The sequence below is a fragment of the Alosa sapidissima genome, chromosome 14 (genome assembly GCF_018492685.1).
Source record: "Alosa sapidissima isolate fAloSap1 chromosome 14, fAloSap1.pri, whole genome shotgun sequence".
NCBI lineage: Eukaryota > Metazoa > Chordata > Actinopteri > Clupeiformes > Clupeidae > Alosa > Alosa sapidissima.
In genome coordinates this window covers 26245388-26264624 of record NC_055970.1, presented here as the reverse complement: position 1 = coordinate 26264624, position 19237 = coordinate 26245388, and the positions used below count along the sequence as shown (strand labels likewise).

At 45.0% G+C, this 19237-nt stretch overlaps 1 protein-coding gene across 1 annotated transcript in view; it reads right to left on the bottom strand.

Moving 5' to 3' along the window:
- The window catches only part of si:dkey-237h12.3 (teneurin-3), a 166329-nt gene that overhangs the window by 47715 nt on the left and 99377 nt on the right, over window positions 1-19237 (bottom strand). The window contains 9 exon segments of the mRNA XM_042061969.1: window positions 83-268; window positions 6440-6640; window positions 8218-8254; window positions 8257-8328; window positions 8330-8415; window positions 9209-9251; window positions 9253-9311; window positions 13690-13900; window positions 18114-18331. Coding sequence (XP_041917903.1) covers window positions 83-268; window positions 6440-6640; window positions 8218-8254; window positions 8257-8328; window positions 8330-8415; window positions 9209-9251; window positions 9253-9311; window positions 13690-13900; window positions 18114-18331 — 1113 coding nt within the window.

Below are 19237 nucleotides of genomic sequence, written 5' to 3'. Positions count from 1 at the left end.
TAGAGAGAGAGAGAGGTAGAGAGGGAGAGAAATAGAGAGTGATAGAGAGAGAGAGAAGTGGAGGGAGAGAGGTGGAACTCACCGATGCTGCAGCTCTCGCCGGCCCAGCCTGGGTGACACTCACACACGGCGTCGCGGCACACGCCGTGGTCACCGCAGGGTGGGTCACACTCCTGTTCGTCACACCGCGTCCCTCGCCAGCCGTCCTCACAGTGGCACGAGCCGCCGACACACACGCCATGAGGGGTACAGTCCACCACACACACCTCTGCAAGCATGTGTGTGTGTGTGTAAGGGCGATGTTGGGGAATGGAGTTGAGGTTGAACAAGAGGGAATACATGAGAGGTAGAATAAGGGTTGGTATGGGGAGGGAAGGAGAGGTGGAATAAGGGTTGGTATGGGGAGGGAGAGAATGAAAGGTAGAATGAGGGTTGTTTGGGGAGGGAAAGAGAGGTGGATGGGAGACAGAAGAGAGCAAGTTAAACACCCCAATAAATGCCTAAACAGCACAGTCCTGCAGGCATTTACTCTGAAACAGACGGCATCGGATCCTGACTGGTGTCTTATCCAGGGGTCTGGGGAGTGCTGTAGCCTGTAATAGCTGTGTGCTGGGCCAGGGAGGATGGTGCTGTGCAGAGAGTGGACTGTTCAGAAGTCGACTCCTCCTAATGCTCACACTGACGCCATTCTATATGCCCAATATGCACACAGGCCAGTAACAGAGCCAAGAACAACACAATAAACCACCTAAAGGTCAACTGTCATGTCAGGTGTTGGGCATCAAGCCATAGCGCACACACAGCAGAATCAAGAATGCAGGGGCAGAAGATGAAGAAAACACAAGGTCTCATGGGAACCAGGAAGTACCAGGCGATAGTCATTCATCAGGTTTTTTAAGCATGCATGGAACTGATTTATTTTCAAGAAAGAAACAACAGATTTAAAGATAAACTCTTTTGAAGTATGAGTTGAAAAACAAAGTAAAATATAGCCGCAAGCGGCAATGGTGGGCCCGAGCACCTGCGGGCCACAACCCGTGACATGTCGGAATCCAACAAAGCACCGACGTGGTGCGTTTGTGAAATGTACATATTTGATGCGTGTGCTATTTGTTTTTGTATTTTATTTTCTGCCACATTTACTTGCTTGGCCTGGTGGGGGCGCAATGCAAGGCAGGCCCATTGGGTGTCATCATAATCATAATATTTATTAACCTGAGAAATTTCAGATCACAATAATGATATCCAAAATGTTTGAAAACTTTCAGATCAATCACTTAAAGCATTGTCCATTTCTGGCACATTTCCTGCTTGACCAGGTGGTGGCGCTATGCCAGGCAGGCCCATTGGGTGTCTGGATATCATCATAATCATAATATCTATTAACCTGAGAAGTTTCAGACCAATTTTTCCAAAGCAGAGCATTTCTGGCACATTTCCTGCTTGGCCAGATGGTGGCGCTATGCTAGGCCTGTGAATTACGCATGTGAATATCATCACAATAATGATATCCAATATTTTATATCATGATATCTATTAACCTGAGAAGTTTCAGACCATTCATTCAATGCACTGTGATTTATGACATATTTCCTGGTTATGTGGTGAGATATTAAAATCATATCAAATATATTACAACATATCAAAAATCCCTCACAATGGTGACCAGTTGGTGGCGCTATGCCAAACATGCATTATGGGCATGTGAATATTATCATTAACATGGTCTTCAATGACCTGTGAAATTTAAAACATTTCAAGCCATGCATGGTGAATTATGACACATTTATTGTTTATGTGGAAGGGTATTAAAATTAATAATTTTGCCATTTCGTCAAATTACAACATATCAAAAAAAGCTTCACAATTTTAATCAGGAACATCTCAGCATCATGTATACCAACTTTGACATGAATCAGATCAACCGTCTAGGAGGAGTATGTTAAAATTGATGATGTCCACAACGCACAAAATCTCAATTACCTCACTTCCTGTGGGCGTGGCTAATGTCATGTTAATACAAAAAGTTGTTTGTTTTTGGGAGTTACATACACCCACCAAATCTGGTGTGTGTATCTAAAACTATATGCCAACCACAAGTCACAGTGACATAAGGGGGCGCTACGGAGTTCCTGGGCAACGCCCGGTGCCAAGCGTTTATCCCTGTCTATTCTATGTGTGTGCCAAATTTCATGCGTTTTCACCCATGGGAAGCACCTCTTTTGGCAGCATGATTCATCACATATTTCATCACATATTAGTCTGCACAAAATCCCAAATATCTCACTTCCTGTTGGGCGTGGCTAATGCATTGTCCATATGAAAGTTGTTTATCTTGGGGAGATACAGACACCTACCAAATTTGGTGTGTGTAGCTGAAAGTATATGCCCACCACGGGATCAGTCACCTAATGGGGCGTAAGGGGGTGCTAGCGAGTCCCTGGGCCATGCCCGGGGCCAAGCTTTTTTTACCTAGCTGCTTTGTGTGACACCTAATGTGTGTGTCAAATTTCAAGATTTTCGTTTATGTTAACCACCTCAAAATATATGCCAACTACGAGATCAGTCACCTAAGGGGGCGCTAACGAGACCCTAGGTCACGCCCGGAGTCAAACTCTTGTACATAACTGCGATGCATGACACTTGACGTGTGTGCCACATTTCAAGAGTTTTCGACCATGTTAACCACTTCAAAAACAGGAAAGCAAAAAAGTAGAATAATAATAATAATGAATAATAATAATAATAATAATAATAATAATAATCCTTACAAAAACGATAGGGCCTTGCGCCCTTCGGTGCTCGGGCCCTAAATATTCATGAAGTTCAAGACACCAAAGCATCATTTTGTTCAATTATGGTCTCTCTAAGCAGCACACACCGGGACTGAGTTTCCAGGCCAAGGTCTAATAGAACCACAACAGAACCACAACAGAACCACAACAGAACCAGATGAAGAGCAGATCAGGAGCAGAAGCTGGATGGGTCTTTTGAGAGTCTGTTCTCTGCCTGTGTGGGAACATGGAGAAACACTTAAGACTGAGTCCCCTGTGGTTACAGCACAAACTACAGAGAGGGAAAAATACCAAGCTAGAAGACATGATAACAGAGAGAGAGAGAGAGAGAGAGATATGGAAAGCAAGAGGAAGGGAGAGAGAGAGACAGAGAAAGAGAGAGGGAGGGAGAGAGAAAAAGAGAGACAAAGAAAAAGAGAAGGGGAGAGAGGGAGAGAGAGACAGACAGATAGAGAAAGAAAGGTAGAGATGGACAGAGAGAGAGAGAGAGGAAGAGAGAGAGAGAGACATTAAAGCACCCTCCTACAGGCTTTTGTCTCCTTAAAGAACACAAACCAACAAAAGAGGGAGGGAACTTTTCAGACTCTGAATCAATCCATTAATCATTTACTCTTTCTAATTCTTATTCCCACATTTTCTACTTCCCAAAGAAGAGTTTCTCTTTAGTCGGAAGGCAATTTTCACACACAGCCTCCTAAGAATGTGAAGTCACTCGTGCAGTTAGAAAAGGAGGTGGGACGGGGGAAGTCTTTTCGATTTTAAACAGGTTCCTTTATTCTTGGCCAGTCAATGTAATCAATTTTCCATTAGTGACAACGTGTTTATCTTCTTTTAGCACTTCCAGGTAGCCCTGCCCTGAGCGTCGATGCACAAAGCTCATTTGGTAATTAAAGTTTATTTAATTGAAGTGGATTGCTGCCACTAATTAAGAGAAAAGCTTTCCTCCGCTCTTGTTCACTGGCAGAATGACTTCCAGACAAAAAAGGGCTAATTTGACAAAATGCCACTCATCCTTTGTCCATCTGTGTCTCTTTCTCTTTGTGTGTGTGTGTGTGTGTGTGTGTGTGTGTGTGTGGAGGGGGGGGGGGGGGTGTTGTATGTTCAATGTAGTCAGCATCTATTAAGTGCATGCAGATCTTTAGGACGAAAACTCAGAGGCACCATTCTTTTATTGTGTGTGTGTGTGTGTGTGTGTGTGTGTGTGTCTGTGTGTGTACGTGTATGTGCGGAACCTCATAAACTCTCCACTGCCAAGCTCTGTCGCTGAATGAGCTTTCACCAAGTGCTCCCATCAATCATGGCCTGGGCAAAGCCGTCTCAGAGGGCTATTCCAGCGTCCTGTGGTTCCAAACACCAGAGGGCAAGCGTAATCTAGAACAACACTTCACAGCGTCTTATTCTCTTATTTTGCCTGTCGCCACATGAGCAACAGTGTGGATCGAGGACGATGAAGCTTGAAACGCTGCCATGCTGTTTTAGGTGTTACATAACAGCCCAGGCAGCCTCCTGCTGCAACAGCTCCGTGCCTGATCTGGGATGACTCTGCCACGTCTGTGCCACGTGCAGCCCGGGCGCGGGCCGGATCCCGGGCCGTACATGTCAGCTCTGCGGGTGAAGAGCCGCGTGGAGGCGGATGTTTTGCAGCAGACGGAGTGGGCTGCTGCTCAAGCCTGATGGTGTCTGGGTCTAATGCGGCGACTGCCACTGCCACTTCTTACTCAGACATGCAGCCGAGCGTGAAGGAGCTACGCTCCCGCTCCACTAGGGGATTGCACACACACACACACACACACACACACACACACACGCACGCACACACACACACACACACGCACGCACACACACACGCACGCACGCACGCAACGCACACATGCACACACGCACGCACGCACGCACACACACAGGCTCATGCACACACACACACACACACACACACACACACACACGCGCACACACACGCGCACACACACACACACACACACACACGCACACACAGGCTCATGCACACACACACACACACACACACGTACACACACACACACACACACACACACACACACACACACACACACGCACACCACAGGCTCATGCACACACACACACACACACACGTACACACACACACACACACACACACACACACAGCAAGCAGTATACAAACATCATCAGCACCACAAAACAGACAGAAAGAAGAGCGATGCTCCCAAGGACTGTCCTTGTTGTTCTTCCCTGTTTGTGCGCTCTGTAGCTTGTATTAGCACAGTGGAGGAGCCAGGGGTTAGGCATTAAGCTCCGTATCAATATCAACACTCAGACCAAAACCAGCTGAGCTACATTAAGCTCCATATCAATATCTCAATATCAACACTCAGAACAAAACCAGCTGAGCTACATTATGCTCTGTATCAATATCAACACTCAGACCAAATCCAGCTAAGCTACTGTACATTTCCCCAGCATCCCCCAGAATGGACCTGGAAGATTCCTCTCTTGTTGAATTTGGCTGTTGACTAATCACATCTTCCCCCACACACATGTTACTTTACATGGCCACAGGCAGATGGCTAGGCACATCTTGTTCTGATACTCTTCACAAAACCGCAGAGCACAGACTTAGCCAACAGTGAGATAGACAGTATCACATGAATCACTTTCATGCCCTGGAGTGAAACGCAATATCTACACCAAGGATTGGATTATATCTCAAATGAGTCTGTGGTGTGCCACAGCAGGTTGTCAGCGGGAATATTTCATAAGTCATTCAAAGAAACTGTATTCAACAGTCTGAAACTTTTTATGAGCGATATTTTTATAAGCAACTGGTACTGGTGCAGGATACAGTAGATACATATCACCTGACCACTCCAACTAGCTGCCTAGCCTATGCAGTTCTGTGGTCTGGTTAATCATAATAACAATCCAAAAAACTCAGAGCATAACATTGTCAACTATAATGCCAAAACACGATGAACAATCATGCTGGCAAGCTGTTCTCTCAGGGCCAACTCTGTGGTTGGGGGTTGTAGGGTTTCTGTGCCTTGTCCAATAGCTAGATTGCTAGTTTTCAACCGACTCACATTGTTGAAGTTTAGTCAGAAGTTCTTTGGTCTTTCCTAAAGCTCATGTCAAGTGCAATGGACAACACAAGCGTTAACGTCACGGAAACTAAAGCATCCTGAGGTGTTATAGGGTCAATATGCTTGTGAGTCCATGAACTAATTTCCTGAGAACATAAGGGCTTGGCACCATGCTGTCCGTGTGGTCTGCGGCCATTCATCTAATCAGAGTGATTTACCCGAGACAGCAGTGAGTGAGAAGCAGGCTGGACAGCATTGAAGTCTGGTGTTGAGCCAGCAAGACTAGTATTCAGAGCATCTGTCACTCACTCCAGCACACATAGATGAGTTCACAAGCACACCCACACAAACACACACACACTCACACACACACTCACTCGCACACACACACACACACACACACAGCACACACACACACACACACACACACACACACACACACACACACACTAGCGTTAACCACTACCACTACAGTCAGCAACTCAACCAGCAGACACTGCACTTTGCTCTCACACTCAGTACTCCCCCCCCCAACACACACACACACACACACACACACACCCTCACCTGAGGAGCAGTCTGATCCAGTGTAACCGGGCTCACAGAGGCAGGTCTCCGTCTCCATCTGGTAGGTCCCATGCCCAGAGCAGTCCGCGGGGCAGGTGCTGGACTTGGCCTGGCAGCTGGGTCCACTCCATCCCGGCCCGCAGTGGCACCGGCCGTGCAGACACAGCCCATGGCCCGAGCAGGTGGGGTCCATGCAGTCCACTACAGCAACCAGACCAGACCCACAGAATCAGAACCTCACTCCAGGTCAAACCTTCATCTACAACACTCCTATTAGACTGTATCAGCACAATGTAAATATGTGTGTGACTGTGTGGTGTGTGTGTGTGTGTGTGTGTGTGTGTGTGTGTGTGTGTGTGTGTGTGTGGTGTGTGTGTGTGACCCCAACATCCCAGGAAACTGATTTGAGAGTCGGGAGAAGATCAGGGATTAGAGGACAAACTTCTTTGGGGAACGGGCAACCCACAGTACTCGGACACACCAGCAGGCAAAAGTCACAAAAGTATCACACTCCTTCCTATCCTCTCCCAGTTGGTGGTGGTGTGTGCGGTGTGCGTGTGCGTGTGTGTGTGTGTGTGGTGTGAGTGTGAGTGTGAGTGTGAGTGTGTGTGTGTGTGTGTGTGTGTGTGTGTTGGTGTGTGTGTTGAGGGGAATTAGAGCCTCCTCCAGAGTGGTATAAATCAAAACACTTCTCCCACACTCCTTTCCGGTGGATGGGCCCAGCCTGAGGGCCAGTGCTGGCGGATCAGCGGAGAGCAAATGAATCTGCTTCAATGGACTGAAAATCAGCAGCTCTGACCCACTCCTGACCACGGAGTATGGCTGACCACGCAACCAAGGCCTGCTTCACCTAAACATCTTCCTGACCACACAACCAAGGCCTGCCTAGCCTAAACATATTCCTGATTCCCCAATCATCAGACATCCCAAAAAGACACAGACTGTAGTGTAGTGTAGTGTAGTGCAGTTGTGTAGTGTAGCGTAGTGTAGTGTAGTGTAGTGTAGTGTAGTGTGCAAGTGTAGCGTAGTGTAGTGTAGTGTAGTGTAGTGTGCAGTGTAGAGTGTAGTATGTGGTGTGGTGTGGTGTGTAGAGTAGCGTAGCGTGTAGCGTATCGTAGTGTGTGGTGTTTGTGTGGTGTAGTGTGTAGTGTAGCGTAGCGTAGGGTAGCGTAGTGTGTGTGTGTGTGTGTGTATAGTGTGGTGTGTGGTGTCGTGTAGTGTAGTGTAGTGTAGATGGATGATGTGTAGTTAGTTAACCACTACTTGGGAGTTGACTGTCACACTGTTCTGCTTTTTCATAAAACCTTCATTGAAAAGGCTTCAGTTATTTACTGACAGTAAATATCACCCATACAGAGGTATTTGCTATACAATTAAAGTTTAATATTATCTCTGTGATTCTGGGTTAAAGAAGATTTGAGGTTCTGGAGAGGTCTGATTGGTGACCAAAGTAAAAAAAATAAAAACTTTTCTGGCTGAGGGAGGGGGGCTACGAGATAGCTGACCTAGCTTCTATACATGTTTCTCCCCTGAAATGTTCATTTTTTTATTTCTTTTCCAACAATAACCATAGGCTTACTCTTGGGATTTTAGACTGTATGTACTCTCAGATGCCTGGAGACAATGGTCATTGTTTACAGTTTTGGATTAATAAAAATAAATTGATTTGTGCTGGAACACTATCAAAGCTAGTCAAGCTTCGGAGTGTATTTTTTTGTCATCACGGGGTGTTACCAATGGCAACACTAAAAGCAGCTCTACCTGACCTGTTCACTCACCTTGATCACAGCTCTCGCCTTTGTAGCCCGTGTTGCACAGACACAGGAGCCCCGCACACACACACCGTGACCCCCACACAGCAGGTCCACGCACTGGCTGCTGGGGATGTCCACACTCTGTGCCCTTCCACCCGCTGTGGCACTCACAGCGTCCCCTGGTGTACTGCCCGTTACCACTGCACAGAACAGGACAGGCAGCTGTAGGGAACAGAGAGAAAGAAAGAAAGAAAGAAAGAAAGGAAAGAAAGATAGATAAACGGTATACTGTGTGCCCGTTAGTTGCTAGGAAAGTGTGGAGGATGGACAAACAGACAGACAGACGGCTAGAAAGACAGAGAGACAGAGAGACAGATGGAAAGAAATATAGATAGATAGACAGAAAGACAGGCAGAGAGACAGATAGAAAGACAGACAGACAGGCAGAGAGACAGATAGATAGACAGACAGACAGACAGATAGATAAGAATACAGAAGCAGAGGCAACCATGCCGGAGTGACTCATGAGTAGTGATGTCAGTCTGATGAATCATAAATGAAGGTTTGCTCTGTTAGGTGCAACATGGCCGCCAGGCCCCACAGTGAAGCCACTGCTGCTAAATCCTATATGAACATTACATATTTAAGCAGAATATATAATGTTTGTTTCTCCTGTAAGGTTCATAGGAGGAATACAACACACACACACCATTGCATGCTATTGTATTCACCTCACAGCTGCATATGTGTGGAGAGGCAAAGATGAAGACAAAACAATGAGTATGACCTGGACAGAGACGGAGGAAGAGGAGGAGGAGAGGAAGAGTATGGACAGAGACGGAGGGAGGAGGAGGAGAGGAAGGGTATGGACAGATACGGAGGAGGAGGAGGAGGAGGAGAGGAGAGTATGGACAGAGACGGAGGAAGGAGGAGGAGAGGAAGAGTATGGACAGAGACGGAGGGAGGAGGAGGAGGAGAGGAAGGGTATGTACGGGCTCATGTGGTGCCATCATACCTCTGGAGCAGTAGGGCCCGAGGAATCCGGGGAAACACTGGCAACGTGCCAGAGAGGCACTCCCCATTCCCGTTACAGTTAAATGGACACTCCATCACGGCCTCTGTAGAGACAGAGAGAGACAGAGAGTATGTAACTGAGAGAGAGAGAGAGAGAGAGTATGTGACTGGAGAGAGAGAGAGAGAGAGAGAGAGAGAGAGAGAGAGAGAGAGAGAGAGAGAGAGAGAGAGAGAGAGAGAGAGAGAGAGAGAGAGAGAGAGAGAGAGAGAGAGAGAGAGAGCTGTACCTCTTAAGAGAATGCCCAAGATATAGGAGATACAAACATTTTCATTCAATAAATGAAATTCAACCCCTCCCAAAGTTTCGGACAATGGACAGATGAGGCAGGAATTACCTTACTCCTCGGCGAGAACGATGATATGGCCATTCTGGCTGCAATTTATTTTTTCTGCAACAACCACCGACAATGTTGTGTGTTTAATATAATGTAATATTATTATTAGATATATCATTTTACTTTATTTTAACATGTTACTTAATTTCCCAATTCTATTAAACATATTTTGTTCTTCTATGTTATGTCTGTTTGTTGTAATTGAGGCATTGGCAATAATGATGTTGCTGAAACATTCATGCCAATAAAGCTTTCTTGAATTGAATTGAGAGAGAGAGAGTCAAAGAGAGAGAGACAGAGACAGAGACAGAAAGACAGAGATAACAACCTTAGTATCTGTTCATATAATTTATTTTTTAGCCTTTGAACCATATATTTAATTCTTCATCATTTATTTTAGTTTTTATAATATCTTTTTATATATCTATATATTAATTTGTTCTAATTCATTTAATATTTTCCATATAAATAATATTATTATAAGTTTACTATTATTTCCATTACAATACTATTATACCGCTGCTATTACAAATGCTTTAACAATAATTTAAACTGAACAGTCATGGCAAGAAAAGTTGAATTGAAAAGTAACACTGAAAGAGAAAGGCAACAAAATTGAAGTCTGACTTTGGGCATATCTGGAGAAATTAAGTACTCAAGCAGACAAAAGATGATGATCTATGGGTGTATTTTGGATGTTTGTTGTTCACTAAATAGTCCTTCTGAAAAGTTCAGTGCTGCAAACACTGTGTTTACTGTGCCATTGTTAGCTATCATATTTCATTTTACTTTATTGAGCTGGAACTTGTTGTAATCAATTGGCACTTTTCTTAACCAGCCTGTAAAGCAAAAGACAAATCTCCGCTTGTGTGGAAAATAGGCCTAAAGCTATTCCTCGTTTCCCACTGCAGGCCGCTGAGCTCTTAGAAAATGCCAACATTTAATTGCTTAATTTGAAGCAAACGCGTGAAAAGCAGAGCTCAATGAACCATACAACTGTTTTATCTAAGAGTAATTGCAAGTTCAATCTGCGCGGTCACAAGAGATCTAGTCAGCACAATAGACCTCAGGAGGCCCTGGCTGGACACTACTCACAACAGACTTACTTCCACGTAAACTCTCCTATCCTCTAAAGTGACAGGTAAGTCCTCCTAAGGAAGGTCTTGTGTTTTACGCCGTCTTGCCTGAGAGATGTGGATGTGAATTTTACTCTTATTTCAGGTGCTTATCAGTCATTTATTGGGGCTTCGCCTACATCGGGGAACATTGAGGAGTACGAAGCTGCCCACGTGCAATCTACGGAGGATGGTGGCAGAAGCAAAAGCCCGCTATAGACGCTTGGTTGAACTGTCTGATGCCAGGTTGATGCCAGGTTGCAGGTGGCATGAGCTGAGGGCACTGTCAGACTACAAAGCGCCCAATTCCACCATTGTGGGCACCAACGCCTCACTGACAGATGAGCGCAACACATCTATGCGCACTATGACACAAACACAGCTAATAACACGCAGCCGCATGCCGTGCGGGCCAGGAGTCCTGTCGCTAGGGGATACTGCACTCACCTATATAGAGCATAGCACGTTCAGGAGTGTGAACTCTAGACAGGTGGCAGGTCTAGGTGCCATTCCTGGATGAGTATTAAAAGACTTCACAGATTAGCTTGTACCAGTATTCACAGAAATATTCAATCTCTTCTTAACCCGCTTCACTGTAACAACATGCTTTAAAACATCAATCATTGTTCCAGTGCCAAAGAAAGCCCTTCCTGCCGGGCTAAACCGTCACCGTGAGCTGAGAGAGTAGTCAAGAACCACATGTACTTCTCATTGCTCCAAAATCTAGATTCTCTGCGGTCTGCATATCGTTCTAATAAATCCACAGACACTGCCATCATCATCAAACTCCACATGGCACTTACCCACCTTGGCGACAGGGGATGGAATTAATGTGTGAATACTGTTATTATAGCTCAGCATTTAACACAATCCAATTTATTACACTTATCACCAAGCTCAAGGACCTTGGACTGCACACCCCTCTGTGCAATTGCATTTTCAACTTCCTGCCTGGCAGAGCCCAGATAGTGCTAGTGGATAACAACACCTCCTCAACACAGGGACGCCACAGGGCCGTGTTCTAATACCCCAACACAGGCACGCCACAGGGCTGTGTTCTAATACCCCAACACAGGCACGCCACAGGGCTGTGTTCTAATACTCCAACACAGGTATGCCACAGGGCTGTGTTTTAATACAGTGTACCTCAACACAGGTACGCCATAGGGCTGTGTTTTAATACAGTGTACCTCAACACAGGTACGCCACAGGGCTGTGTTCTAAGTCCTCTACTGTATTCCCTATATGACCGCATACTGGTTTACTGGGGAGGAAGACACAGCTGCGTCTTTTTCATCATGGCTGTCTCAAGAACTTTAGACTACCTTAACAACTGCTAAAGAACTGATACATTACTGAAGGTGTTTTTACAGGACACATAACGACCTGGTATGGAAACAGCACAGAGCCCTGCAGAGAGTGGTGAGGTCAGTAGAACGTGCCACCAGTACACTACGCAATCTTCAGGACATAAACACCAGGAGTACACTACGCAATCTTCAGGACATTTACACCAGGAGTGCACCACGCAATCTTCAGGACATTTACACCAGGAGTACACTACGCAATCTTCAGGACATTTACACCAGGAGATGTCAGCCCAGAGCCAAGAAAACAATCAGAGTCCACAGTCATCCCAACAATAGCCTGTTCTCTGTGCTACAGTCTGGGAAATGTTACCGCTGCCTGAAAGCCAGTACTGAGAGACTAAGAAAAATCCAAAGTCTATCTGCATCTTGAATGAGGACTGAACCTGGATCACATGACATGATGACAAAAGCTCACTTCACTTTAGACATACACATCAGCTTACACTGCATAAGCATCTAATTTACTGGACCTTTATGCATACGTATATATCACAGTAACTCTTATGCATACTTATGTATCACAGTAACTCGTATCTTCTATATCCTATTTACTTCCTTTGTTGTATAGATTTGTATCTACATACATTTTCTGTGTAAGTTTATCTTTGTCTGTTTAATGTATGTTGCATGTCATGTCTGAGTCTTCTGTAAGGACCTTGAGTCTGGCAATAGAAGTTGATGATGGTGATACACTGCCCAGCCATTGAAGTCAGAAGACTAAGCATTTTTCTAAATGTTGTACTTTGTATAATTGTATGTGACAAATAAAAATGGGTTCGATTTGGATATCAATTGGACGGAAAGGCTATGATGTTTATGGAAATGTAATTGTTTCATTGGTGTGATGTGGTGTGGAGACTGGATTAAAGGTTTTCAGATAAAACTGATGTTTTCAGCACACATTTTCATTAGTGTATGCTGAGAATGAATGTGTGGCTATTGACCGGTAGTGACCATATACTGATGAAGTTGTCACTTGCACTTGCAAAAAGATGTCTGCGAAATGTGTAAATGCGACTATACATCTACATGAAGTCGGATTGCGAAGTGATTGCCTATTGTTCCCAGACCAGAGGAATCTGTGTGTGTGTGTGTGTGTGTGTGTGTGTGTGTGTGTGTGTGTGTGTTGTGTGTGTGTGTGTGTGTGTGTGCGAGTAGACTGCAGAACTATTGAATTCACAAGGCTGTGTGTGCCCATTATCCATCTGCACACACACACAAGTTTAACCCTTCTGGCCTCAAAAACCAATATCACCAATTTGTATATGTGTTTGGTGTGTGTGTGTGTGTGTGTGTGTGTGTGTGTGTGTGTGTGTGTGTGTGTAAGAGAGAGAGAGAGAGAGAGAGAGAGAGAGAGAGAGGAGAGAGAGAGAGAGAGTGTTCATGCACACACACATAAAACACACACACACGGAGGCATGCACGCACCCACACACAGACACAGACACAGACACAGACACACACACACACACACACACACACTACACACACACACACACACACACACACAGTCAATCACTCAAACCCGAGAGAGAGACAGAGAGAAAGAGCTGAAGGAGAAGAGAGAGAAGAATGGTGTTTATGTTCTCTGTGAGTTCTCACCCAGGATGTTGGTCTTGTAGGACACCTGCTCAGTGTTGCGTCCGTCGTTGTAGAAGGCCAGGTGCCACACACCTGAGTCCAGGTAGTGGAAGAAGCCGGCCTCGTGCATGGCCACTGGTCTCTCCACTGCGTCCCGCAGCCCTGGGGCCGTCTGGGGATGCTCTTCTGGGATGATCAGCCTACTGCCGTCCAGCAACTCCACAAAATCATACTGACATATACACACACACACACACACACACAAACACACACACACACACACACATATGCAGACACACACATATACACACACACACGTATGCAGACACACAACACACGTATGCAGACACACATATACACACATACAAAGAAACAAACACTCACACAGAAACAAATGTGAAAAAAGAAAGACAGTGCAATCCACAGTTAATTGCTTTTTCTTGTCCAGTTATTACTACATAATCCTTAGTGTTACTACATCATCCAATTTAAAATCTATTTTCCTTGCAGTGCTCAGAATACACAATTATATATCATTATTACGGTCATGTCAAATGTTTATTGCTGTCACTTCGTTTGTCATTAATTGACAAGACATTTTAGTGCAGCAATTTATAGCAATAATAATATTTCCAAATCTTCCTAAGTCTAAGGACTTCTCTGACAGAATAAAAACAATACATTTAATTCTAAACACACACACACACACACACACACACACACACACACACACACACACACATACACACACACACACACACACACACACACACACACACACACACATTTTTATTTTAACATGGAGTGAAAGGAAACACATCTGAAACAAAACAGAGGGGGGAAACAGTAGTGTGGGAAAGACATAAGAAAATGCAGCAGATGAGAGGGGACAGAAGAGAAGTAGAGAAAAGGGTGAAGCAGAGAAGAGGGGGAAGAAGAGAAGAAGAGGGGGAAGAAAATAAGAGAGGACAAAACACAGAGATGAAGTGGAAGGAGTAAACCAGTGTACAGGGCGAGAGAAGACAAGAAGAGAAAAGAGAAGAGAGGAGAAAGGAGTGAGCAAAGAAACAAGAGGATTGGAGGATAAGAGAAGAGAAAAGAAGAAAAAAGAAGAGAATAGAAGAGAAGAGAAGAGAAAAGAAGAGAAGAGAATAGAAGAGAAGAGAAGAGAAGAGAAGAGAAAAGAAGAGAAGAGAAGAGAAGAGAAGAGAAAAGAAGAGAAGAGAATAGAAGAGAAGAGAAAAGAAGAGAAGAGAAGAGAAGAGAAGAGAAAAGAAGAGAAGAGAAGAGAAGAGAAGAGAAAAGAAGAGAAGAGAATAGAAGAGAAGAGAAGAGAAGAGAAGAGAAAAGAAGAGAAGAGAAGAGAAAAGAAGAGAAGAGAAGAGAAGAGAAAAGATATAGAAGAGGAAACTAGAGTAGAGAGAGATGATGACTGCAGTGCTATGGTCCATCCCCATGTGTGACTGTGAGAGAGAGGCATGTTTGGGAGGCCAGGAGTGCGCAAGAGAACAGATCCATCCCCCCAGCCATCACTTCTCACCGCTCTCCTGCGCCCTGACAAAACACCTCCTCAAGGTGAGCACCACGCTGCCGTTACCGCTGGCTCAAGGACACACACTGATTGCCTCGCTAAAATAATACTTTCTCTCTCTCTCCCTCTCTCTCTCTCTCTCTCTCCTTTTCTCCCACTCTCTCTTTCTCTCTCGCTCCAGGTTTTCTCTCTCTCACATGCCTTCTAAGGGCTGGGGCTTAAAGGGGTTCAGCCTCTACTCAGATTTGCACTCAATCCCATATAATTACAAAGCTGGCTATTTGTGGGCATTTGTTGTTACTTGTTGTTGTAAGTCGATCAAAAAAAAAAAAGAATGACGGAAAAAAAACAATTAGCCTGTACTAATGACATTTAGACACGGCTCCTGTGTCATGTCTATTCAGCAACACAGTCAGCAGCAACATTTTTTAACACAATTTTATCAGGCCAGCACAGACTTAAATTGAACACTTCAGCACAACTACAGCAGCCATGGCTCCGTCAAGAGATGCCTCCATCACAACACCCTCCACTTTCTCTCATCAAAGAAAGAGCAAGAAAAACTCCACACAACAGGAGAGTTCGCTCTCAAATGAATGGACGAGGCCAGGGTCAAGGCTGGATCTGTCCAATTCACGTTCACGACTGATCTATGTAGAGCACTGACAATTCACAGTGTCGCAGTGTCTTTTGCAGAGCCCATGGCCTTCACCCATTACAGTGAGCCATGGGCAGGAAGAACTCCCTCTTAGTTAGTTACAGGAAAACTCTTTAACATTCACCGTGCGACTGCACACCAGATCCAGCGTTTACTGATCCCAAAATATCACCACTCTGGCTCTGAATGTCCCCAAAGAAAGAGAGAAGGAACTAAAGAAGCTGCAGCAGCCCAGAAGGCCCTGTGGGTGCCTGAGAGTGTGTACAGTATGTGTGTGTGTGTGTGTGTGTGTGTGTGTGAGAGAGAGAGGGAGAGAGAGAGAGAGAGTGAGTGTGTGTAAGAGAGAGTGAGTGAGTGTGTGTCTGTGTGTGTGTGTGTGTGTGTGTGTGTGTGAGTGTATGGTGTGTGTGTGTGTAAAAGAGAGTGAGTGTGTGTGTGTGTGTGTGTGTGTGTGTGTATGTGAGAGAGTGTGTGTGTATGTGTGTGTTAGAGAGAGAGAGAAAGTGTGTGTGTGTGTGTGTATGTGTGTGTGTGTGTGGGAGAGAGAAAGAGAGAGTGTGAGTGTGAATGTGTGTGTGTGTGTGTGTGTGTGTGTGTGTGTGTGTGTGTGTGTGTGTGTGTGTGTGTGTGTGTGTATCTCAGCCAGAGCCTTTGAAGGCTGAGCATGAAAGCGTGTGATGAGGCTGGCTTTGTAGAGTGGCTGTGAACACCGAGTGGCTATCTGCTGCTCAGCTAATCTCAGGACTGACCAGACACTTCAGAGCAACACAAAAAAGCCCTTTCATGTCAGCCAAGAAGCCCTCAGGTGAAAAGGGTTACATAAAGATCATTTGCTTAATTATTTTAATTAATTTCACTGAACTGTAATGAAATTTGAAATTGTAAAGGTTTTTTTTAATATTTTTTTTGTATTTCATTGTTTTTGAGCTATTTAGGTGAAGTAGCCTGAATTAACTTTCCAAAGACCAATAGACACTGTACACTGTTGGCTGAAGAGAGATTGAAACCCGTCTCTCTCTCTCTCTCTCTCTCTCTCTCTCTCTCTCTCTCTCTCTCTCTCTCTCTCTCTCTCTCTCTCTCTCTCTCTCTGTTATGACACCTGTCTGTTTTTCTTCCTAGCCTCAAACTAAGTACAAATTCAGAGATGTCAGAATTTTGGGTTAGTGAGTCAAAATTTGGGGCATGTTCAAAATCGAAACGCTTTGCAATGTGTTGCTACGGTTTCCTGACTGAATGACAAGTTTAGTCGCAATGGTGTGCAATGATGTGCAACAGGCTTTTGAAGTAGTTTTCTCCAGTTTGGTGGGCATGTCAGAGATGCTCTCCTATCAGCATCGACGTGCATACAAACCCACTGCTGTGAAAATGCAATGAGCACAGCAAATCCACCAACAGTTCCAAAGAAAATCAAACCTACATTCAAATGGATTTGATCAGGTTTGGAAAAGCAATGACCTTCTGGGCGTCTTGTGCAATTCTTGTGTACTGTATGCATATACTGTATGTACTTTATGTATGTATTTAGTATTTATTTATCTATTTATCTATTTCTTTATTTATTCATTTTTGTATGTATTTATGTATTTATTTATTTATTTATTAAGCTATTTATCTCTCGTCCTCTGTAGTCCTCACACAGCCTACCAGTTACCCCAGACCTGTCACTCATCAACCAATCACAATCATGGAGGGAAGCGCAAGCAAGCTGGTGCATGAGTCTAGACGTCAACCATAGCAACAGAGCTCTGACCTTCTCTTAGTTCTCCTTTTTCCTTACTAAAACTTGGTCTCGGCAGGTTTGTGAATAGGTTTCAAGAGAAAACTCTTAAAGCGATGGTTCGGAGTAATTTCACCCTAGGGTCCTTTGCACCATGACCCCGAGCCAAACACCCTCCCAGAACCTTTTTTCCCTTGGTCGAACCCTGGTCGAGTAGCGCTGTCAGAAACTAATGACGTTCTGCAGTCGTAATGGAACCAACTTTTATCTCGTAAATTACCCCACCAATATATGGTGTTGTGTTCAAATGACTGAATACACACGCGCGCGCACACGCACGCATGCACGCACCTAAGGAACACAGGTGCATACGTCAAAACCCCTCACCCCCCACCCTCAGACTGCAGGCTTCGGCCAGAGTGGCCTGTCCTGCTCTTGCTCACATGTGTGTGTGTGGGCGCCCAGAGTGCCCTGTCCTGCTCTTGCTCACCTGTGTGTGTGTGTGAGCGGCCAGAGTGCCCTGTCCTGCTCCTGCTCACCTGTGTGTGGGTGGGCGGCAAGCCCTTCCTCCCGTAGACACCAATCAGGGCGTTCTTGTGGATGGAGATGTTGAACTTGAGGAAGTTGGGCTCCTCCATGGCCAATCGCGAGCGCCAGAAGACGCCAGGGGGGACGATCTGGCCTGCCCTCTGCCCCAACCCCACTTGACCCGTGTCCAAAGTCACATTCTCATGCTGAGGAGACACAGCTGTCCGACCTGCAGAGAGGAGAGGGGGAGGGAGGGAGAGCGGGAGAGAGGGGGAGGATAAGAAGGGAGAGAAAGAGAGGGGAGAGGAGGAAGAGAGGGGGAGAGTGGATGAGGGGGGAGAGAGAGGAGAGAGAGAAATAGAAGAGAGATAAATAAACAGATAGGCATGACAGCAATGGTACAGTAGAACACGTTAAAGAATCTCTTTCTCTTTTTTTTGCCACTTACATACAATATATCCTACTGGACTGCTTACATATGTTCTACAGCACTGCTTACATATGTTCTACAGCACTGCTTACATATGTTCTACAGCACTGCTTACAGTACATATGTTCTAAAGCACTGCTTACATATGTTCTACAGCACTGCTTACATATGTTCTAAAGCACTGCTTACATATGTTCTACAGCACTGCTTACATATGTTCTACAGCACTGCTTACATATGTTCTAAACACTGCTTACATATGTTCTACAGCACTGTTTACATATGTTCTACAGCACTGCTTACGTACTGTACATCTGTCCAGTACAACTGTCCTACAGGACTGCTTTCATTTCAGTTTGCTTTTTATTGTTTTTTTCCCAGTAAACAACTGTACCTTGTACACTTGGAGGTCAGAATAAAGTCTGCCTAAAGACTACAGGGAAATGAAGATGTCAGAAATTGTGAGTGGTGAGGGGAATGTGGGCATGGATTAGTGGAAAAGTGTGAAGAATGTACAGAGATCATGAGGGCATGGAGGTCTGGAATGGGGAGAGTCTGATAGAAAGACATAACAAGACATTTATTAGAGATGAAACTGAGAATGTGAGGGGTGAACAAAAGAGCATGAGAGAAAGGCTCTCATTGGAGAGCGAGAGAGAGAGAGGGATGTCATTGTTAAGAGAGGGGGGGGGTGGGGTAAGGCGA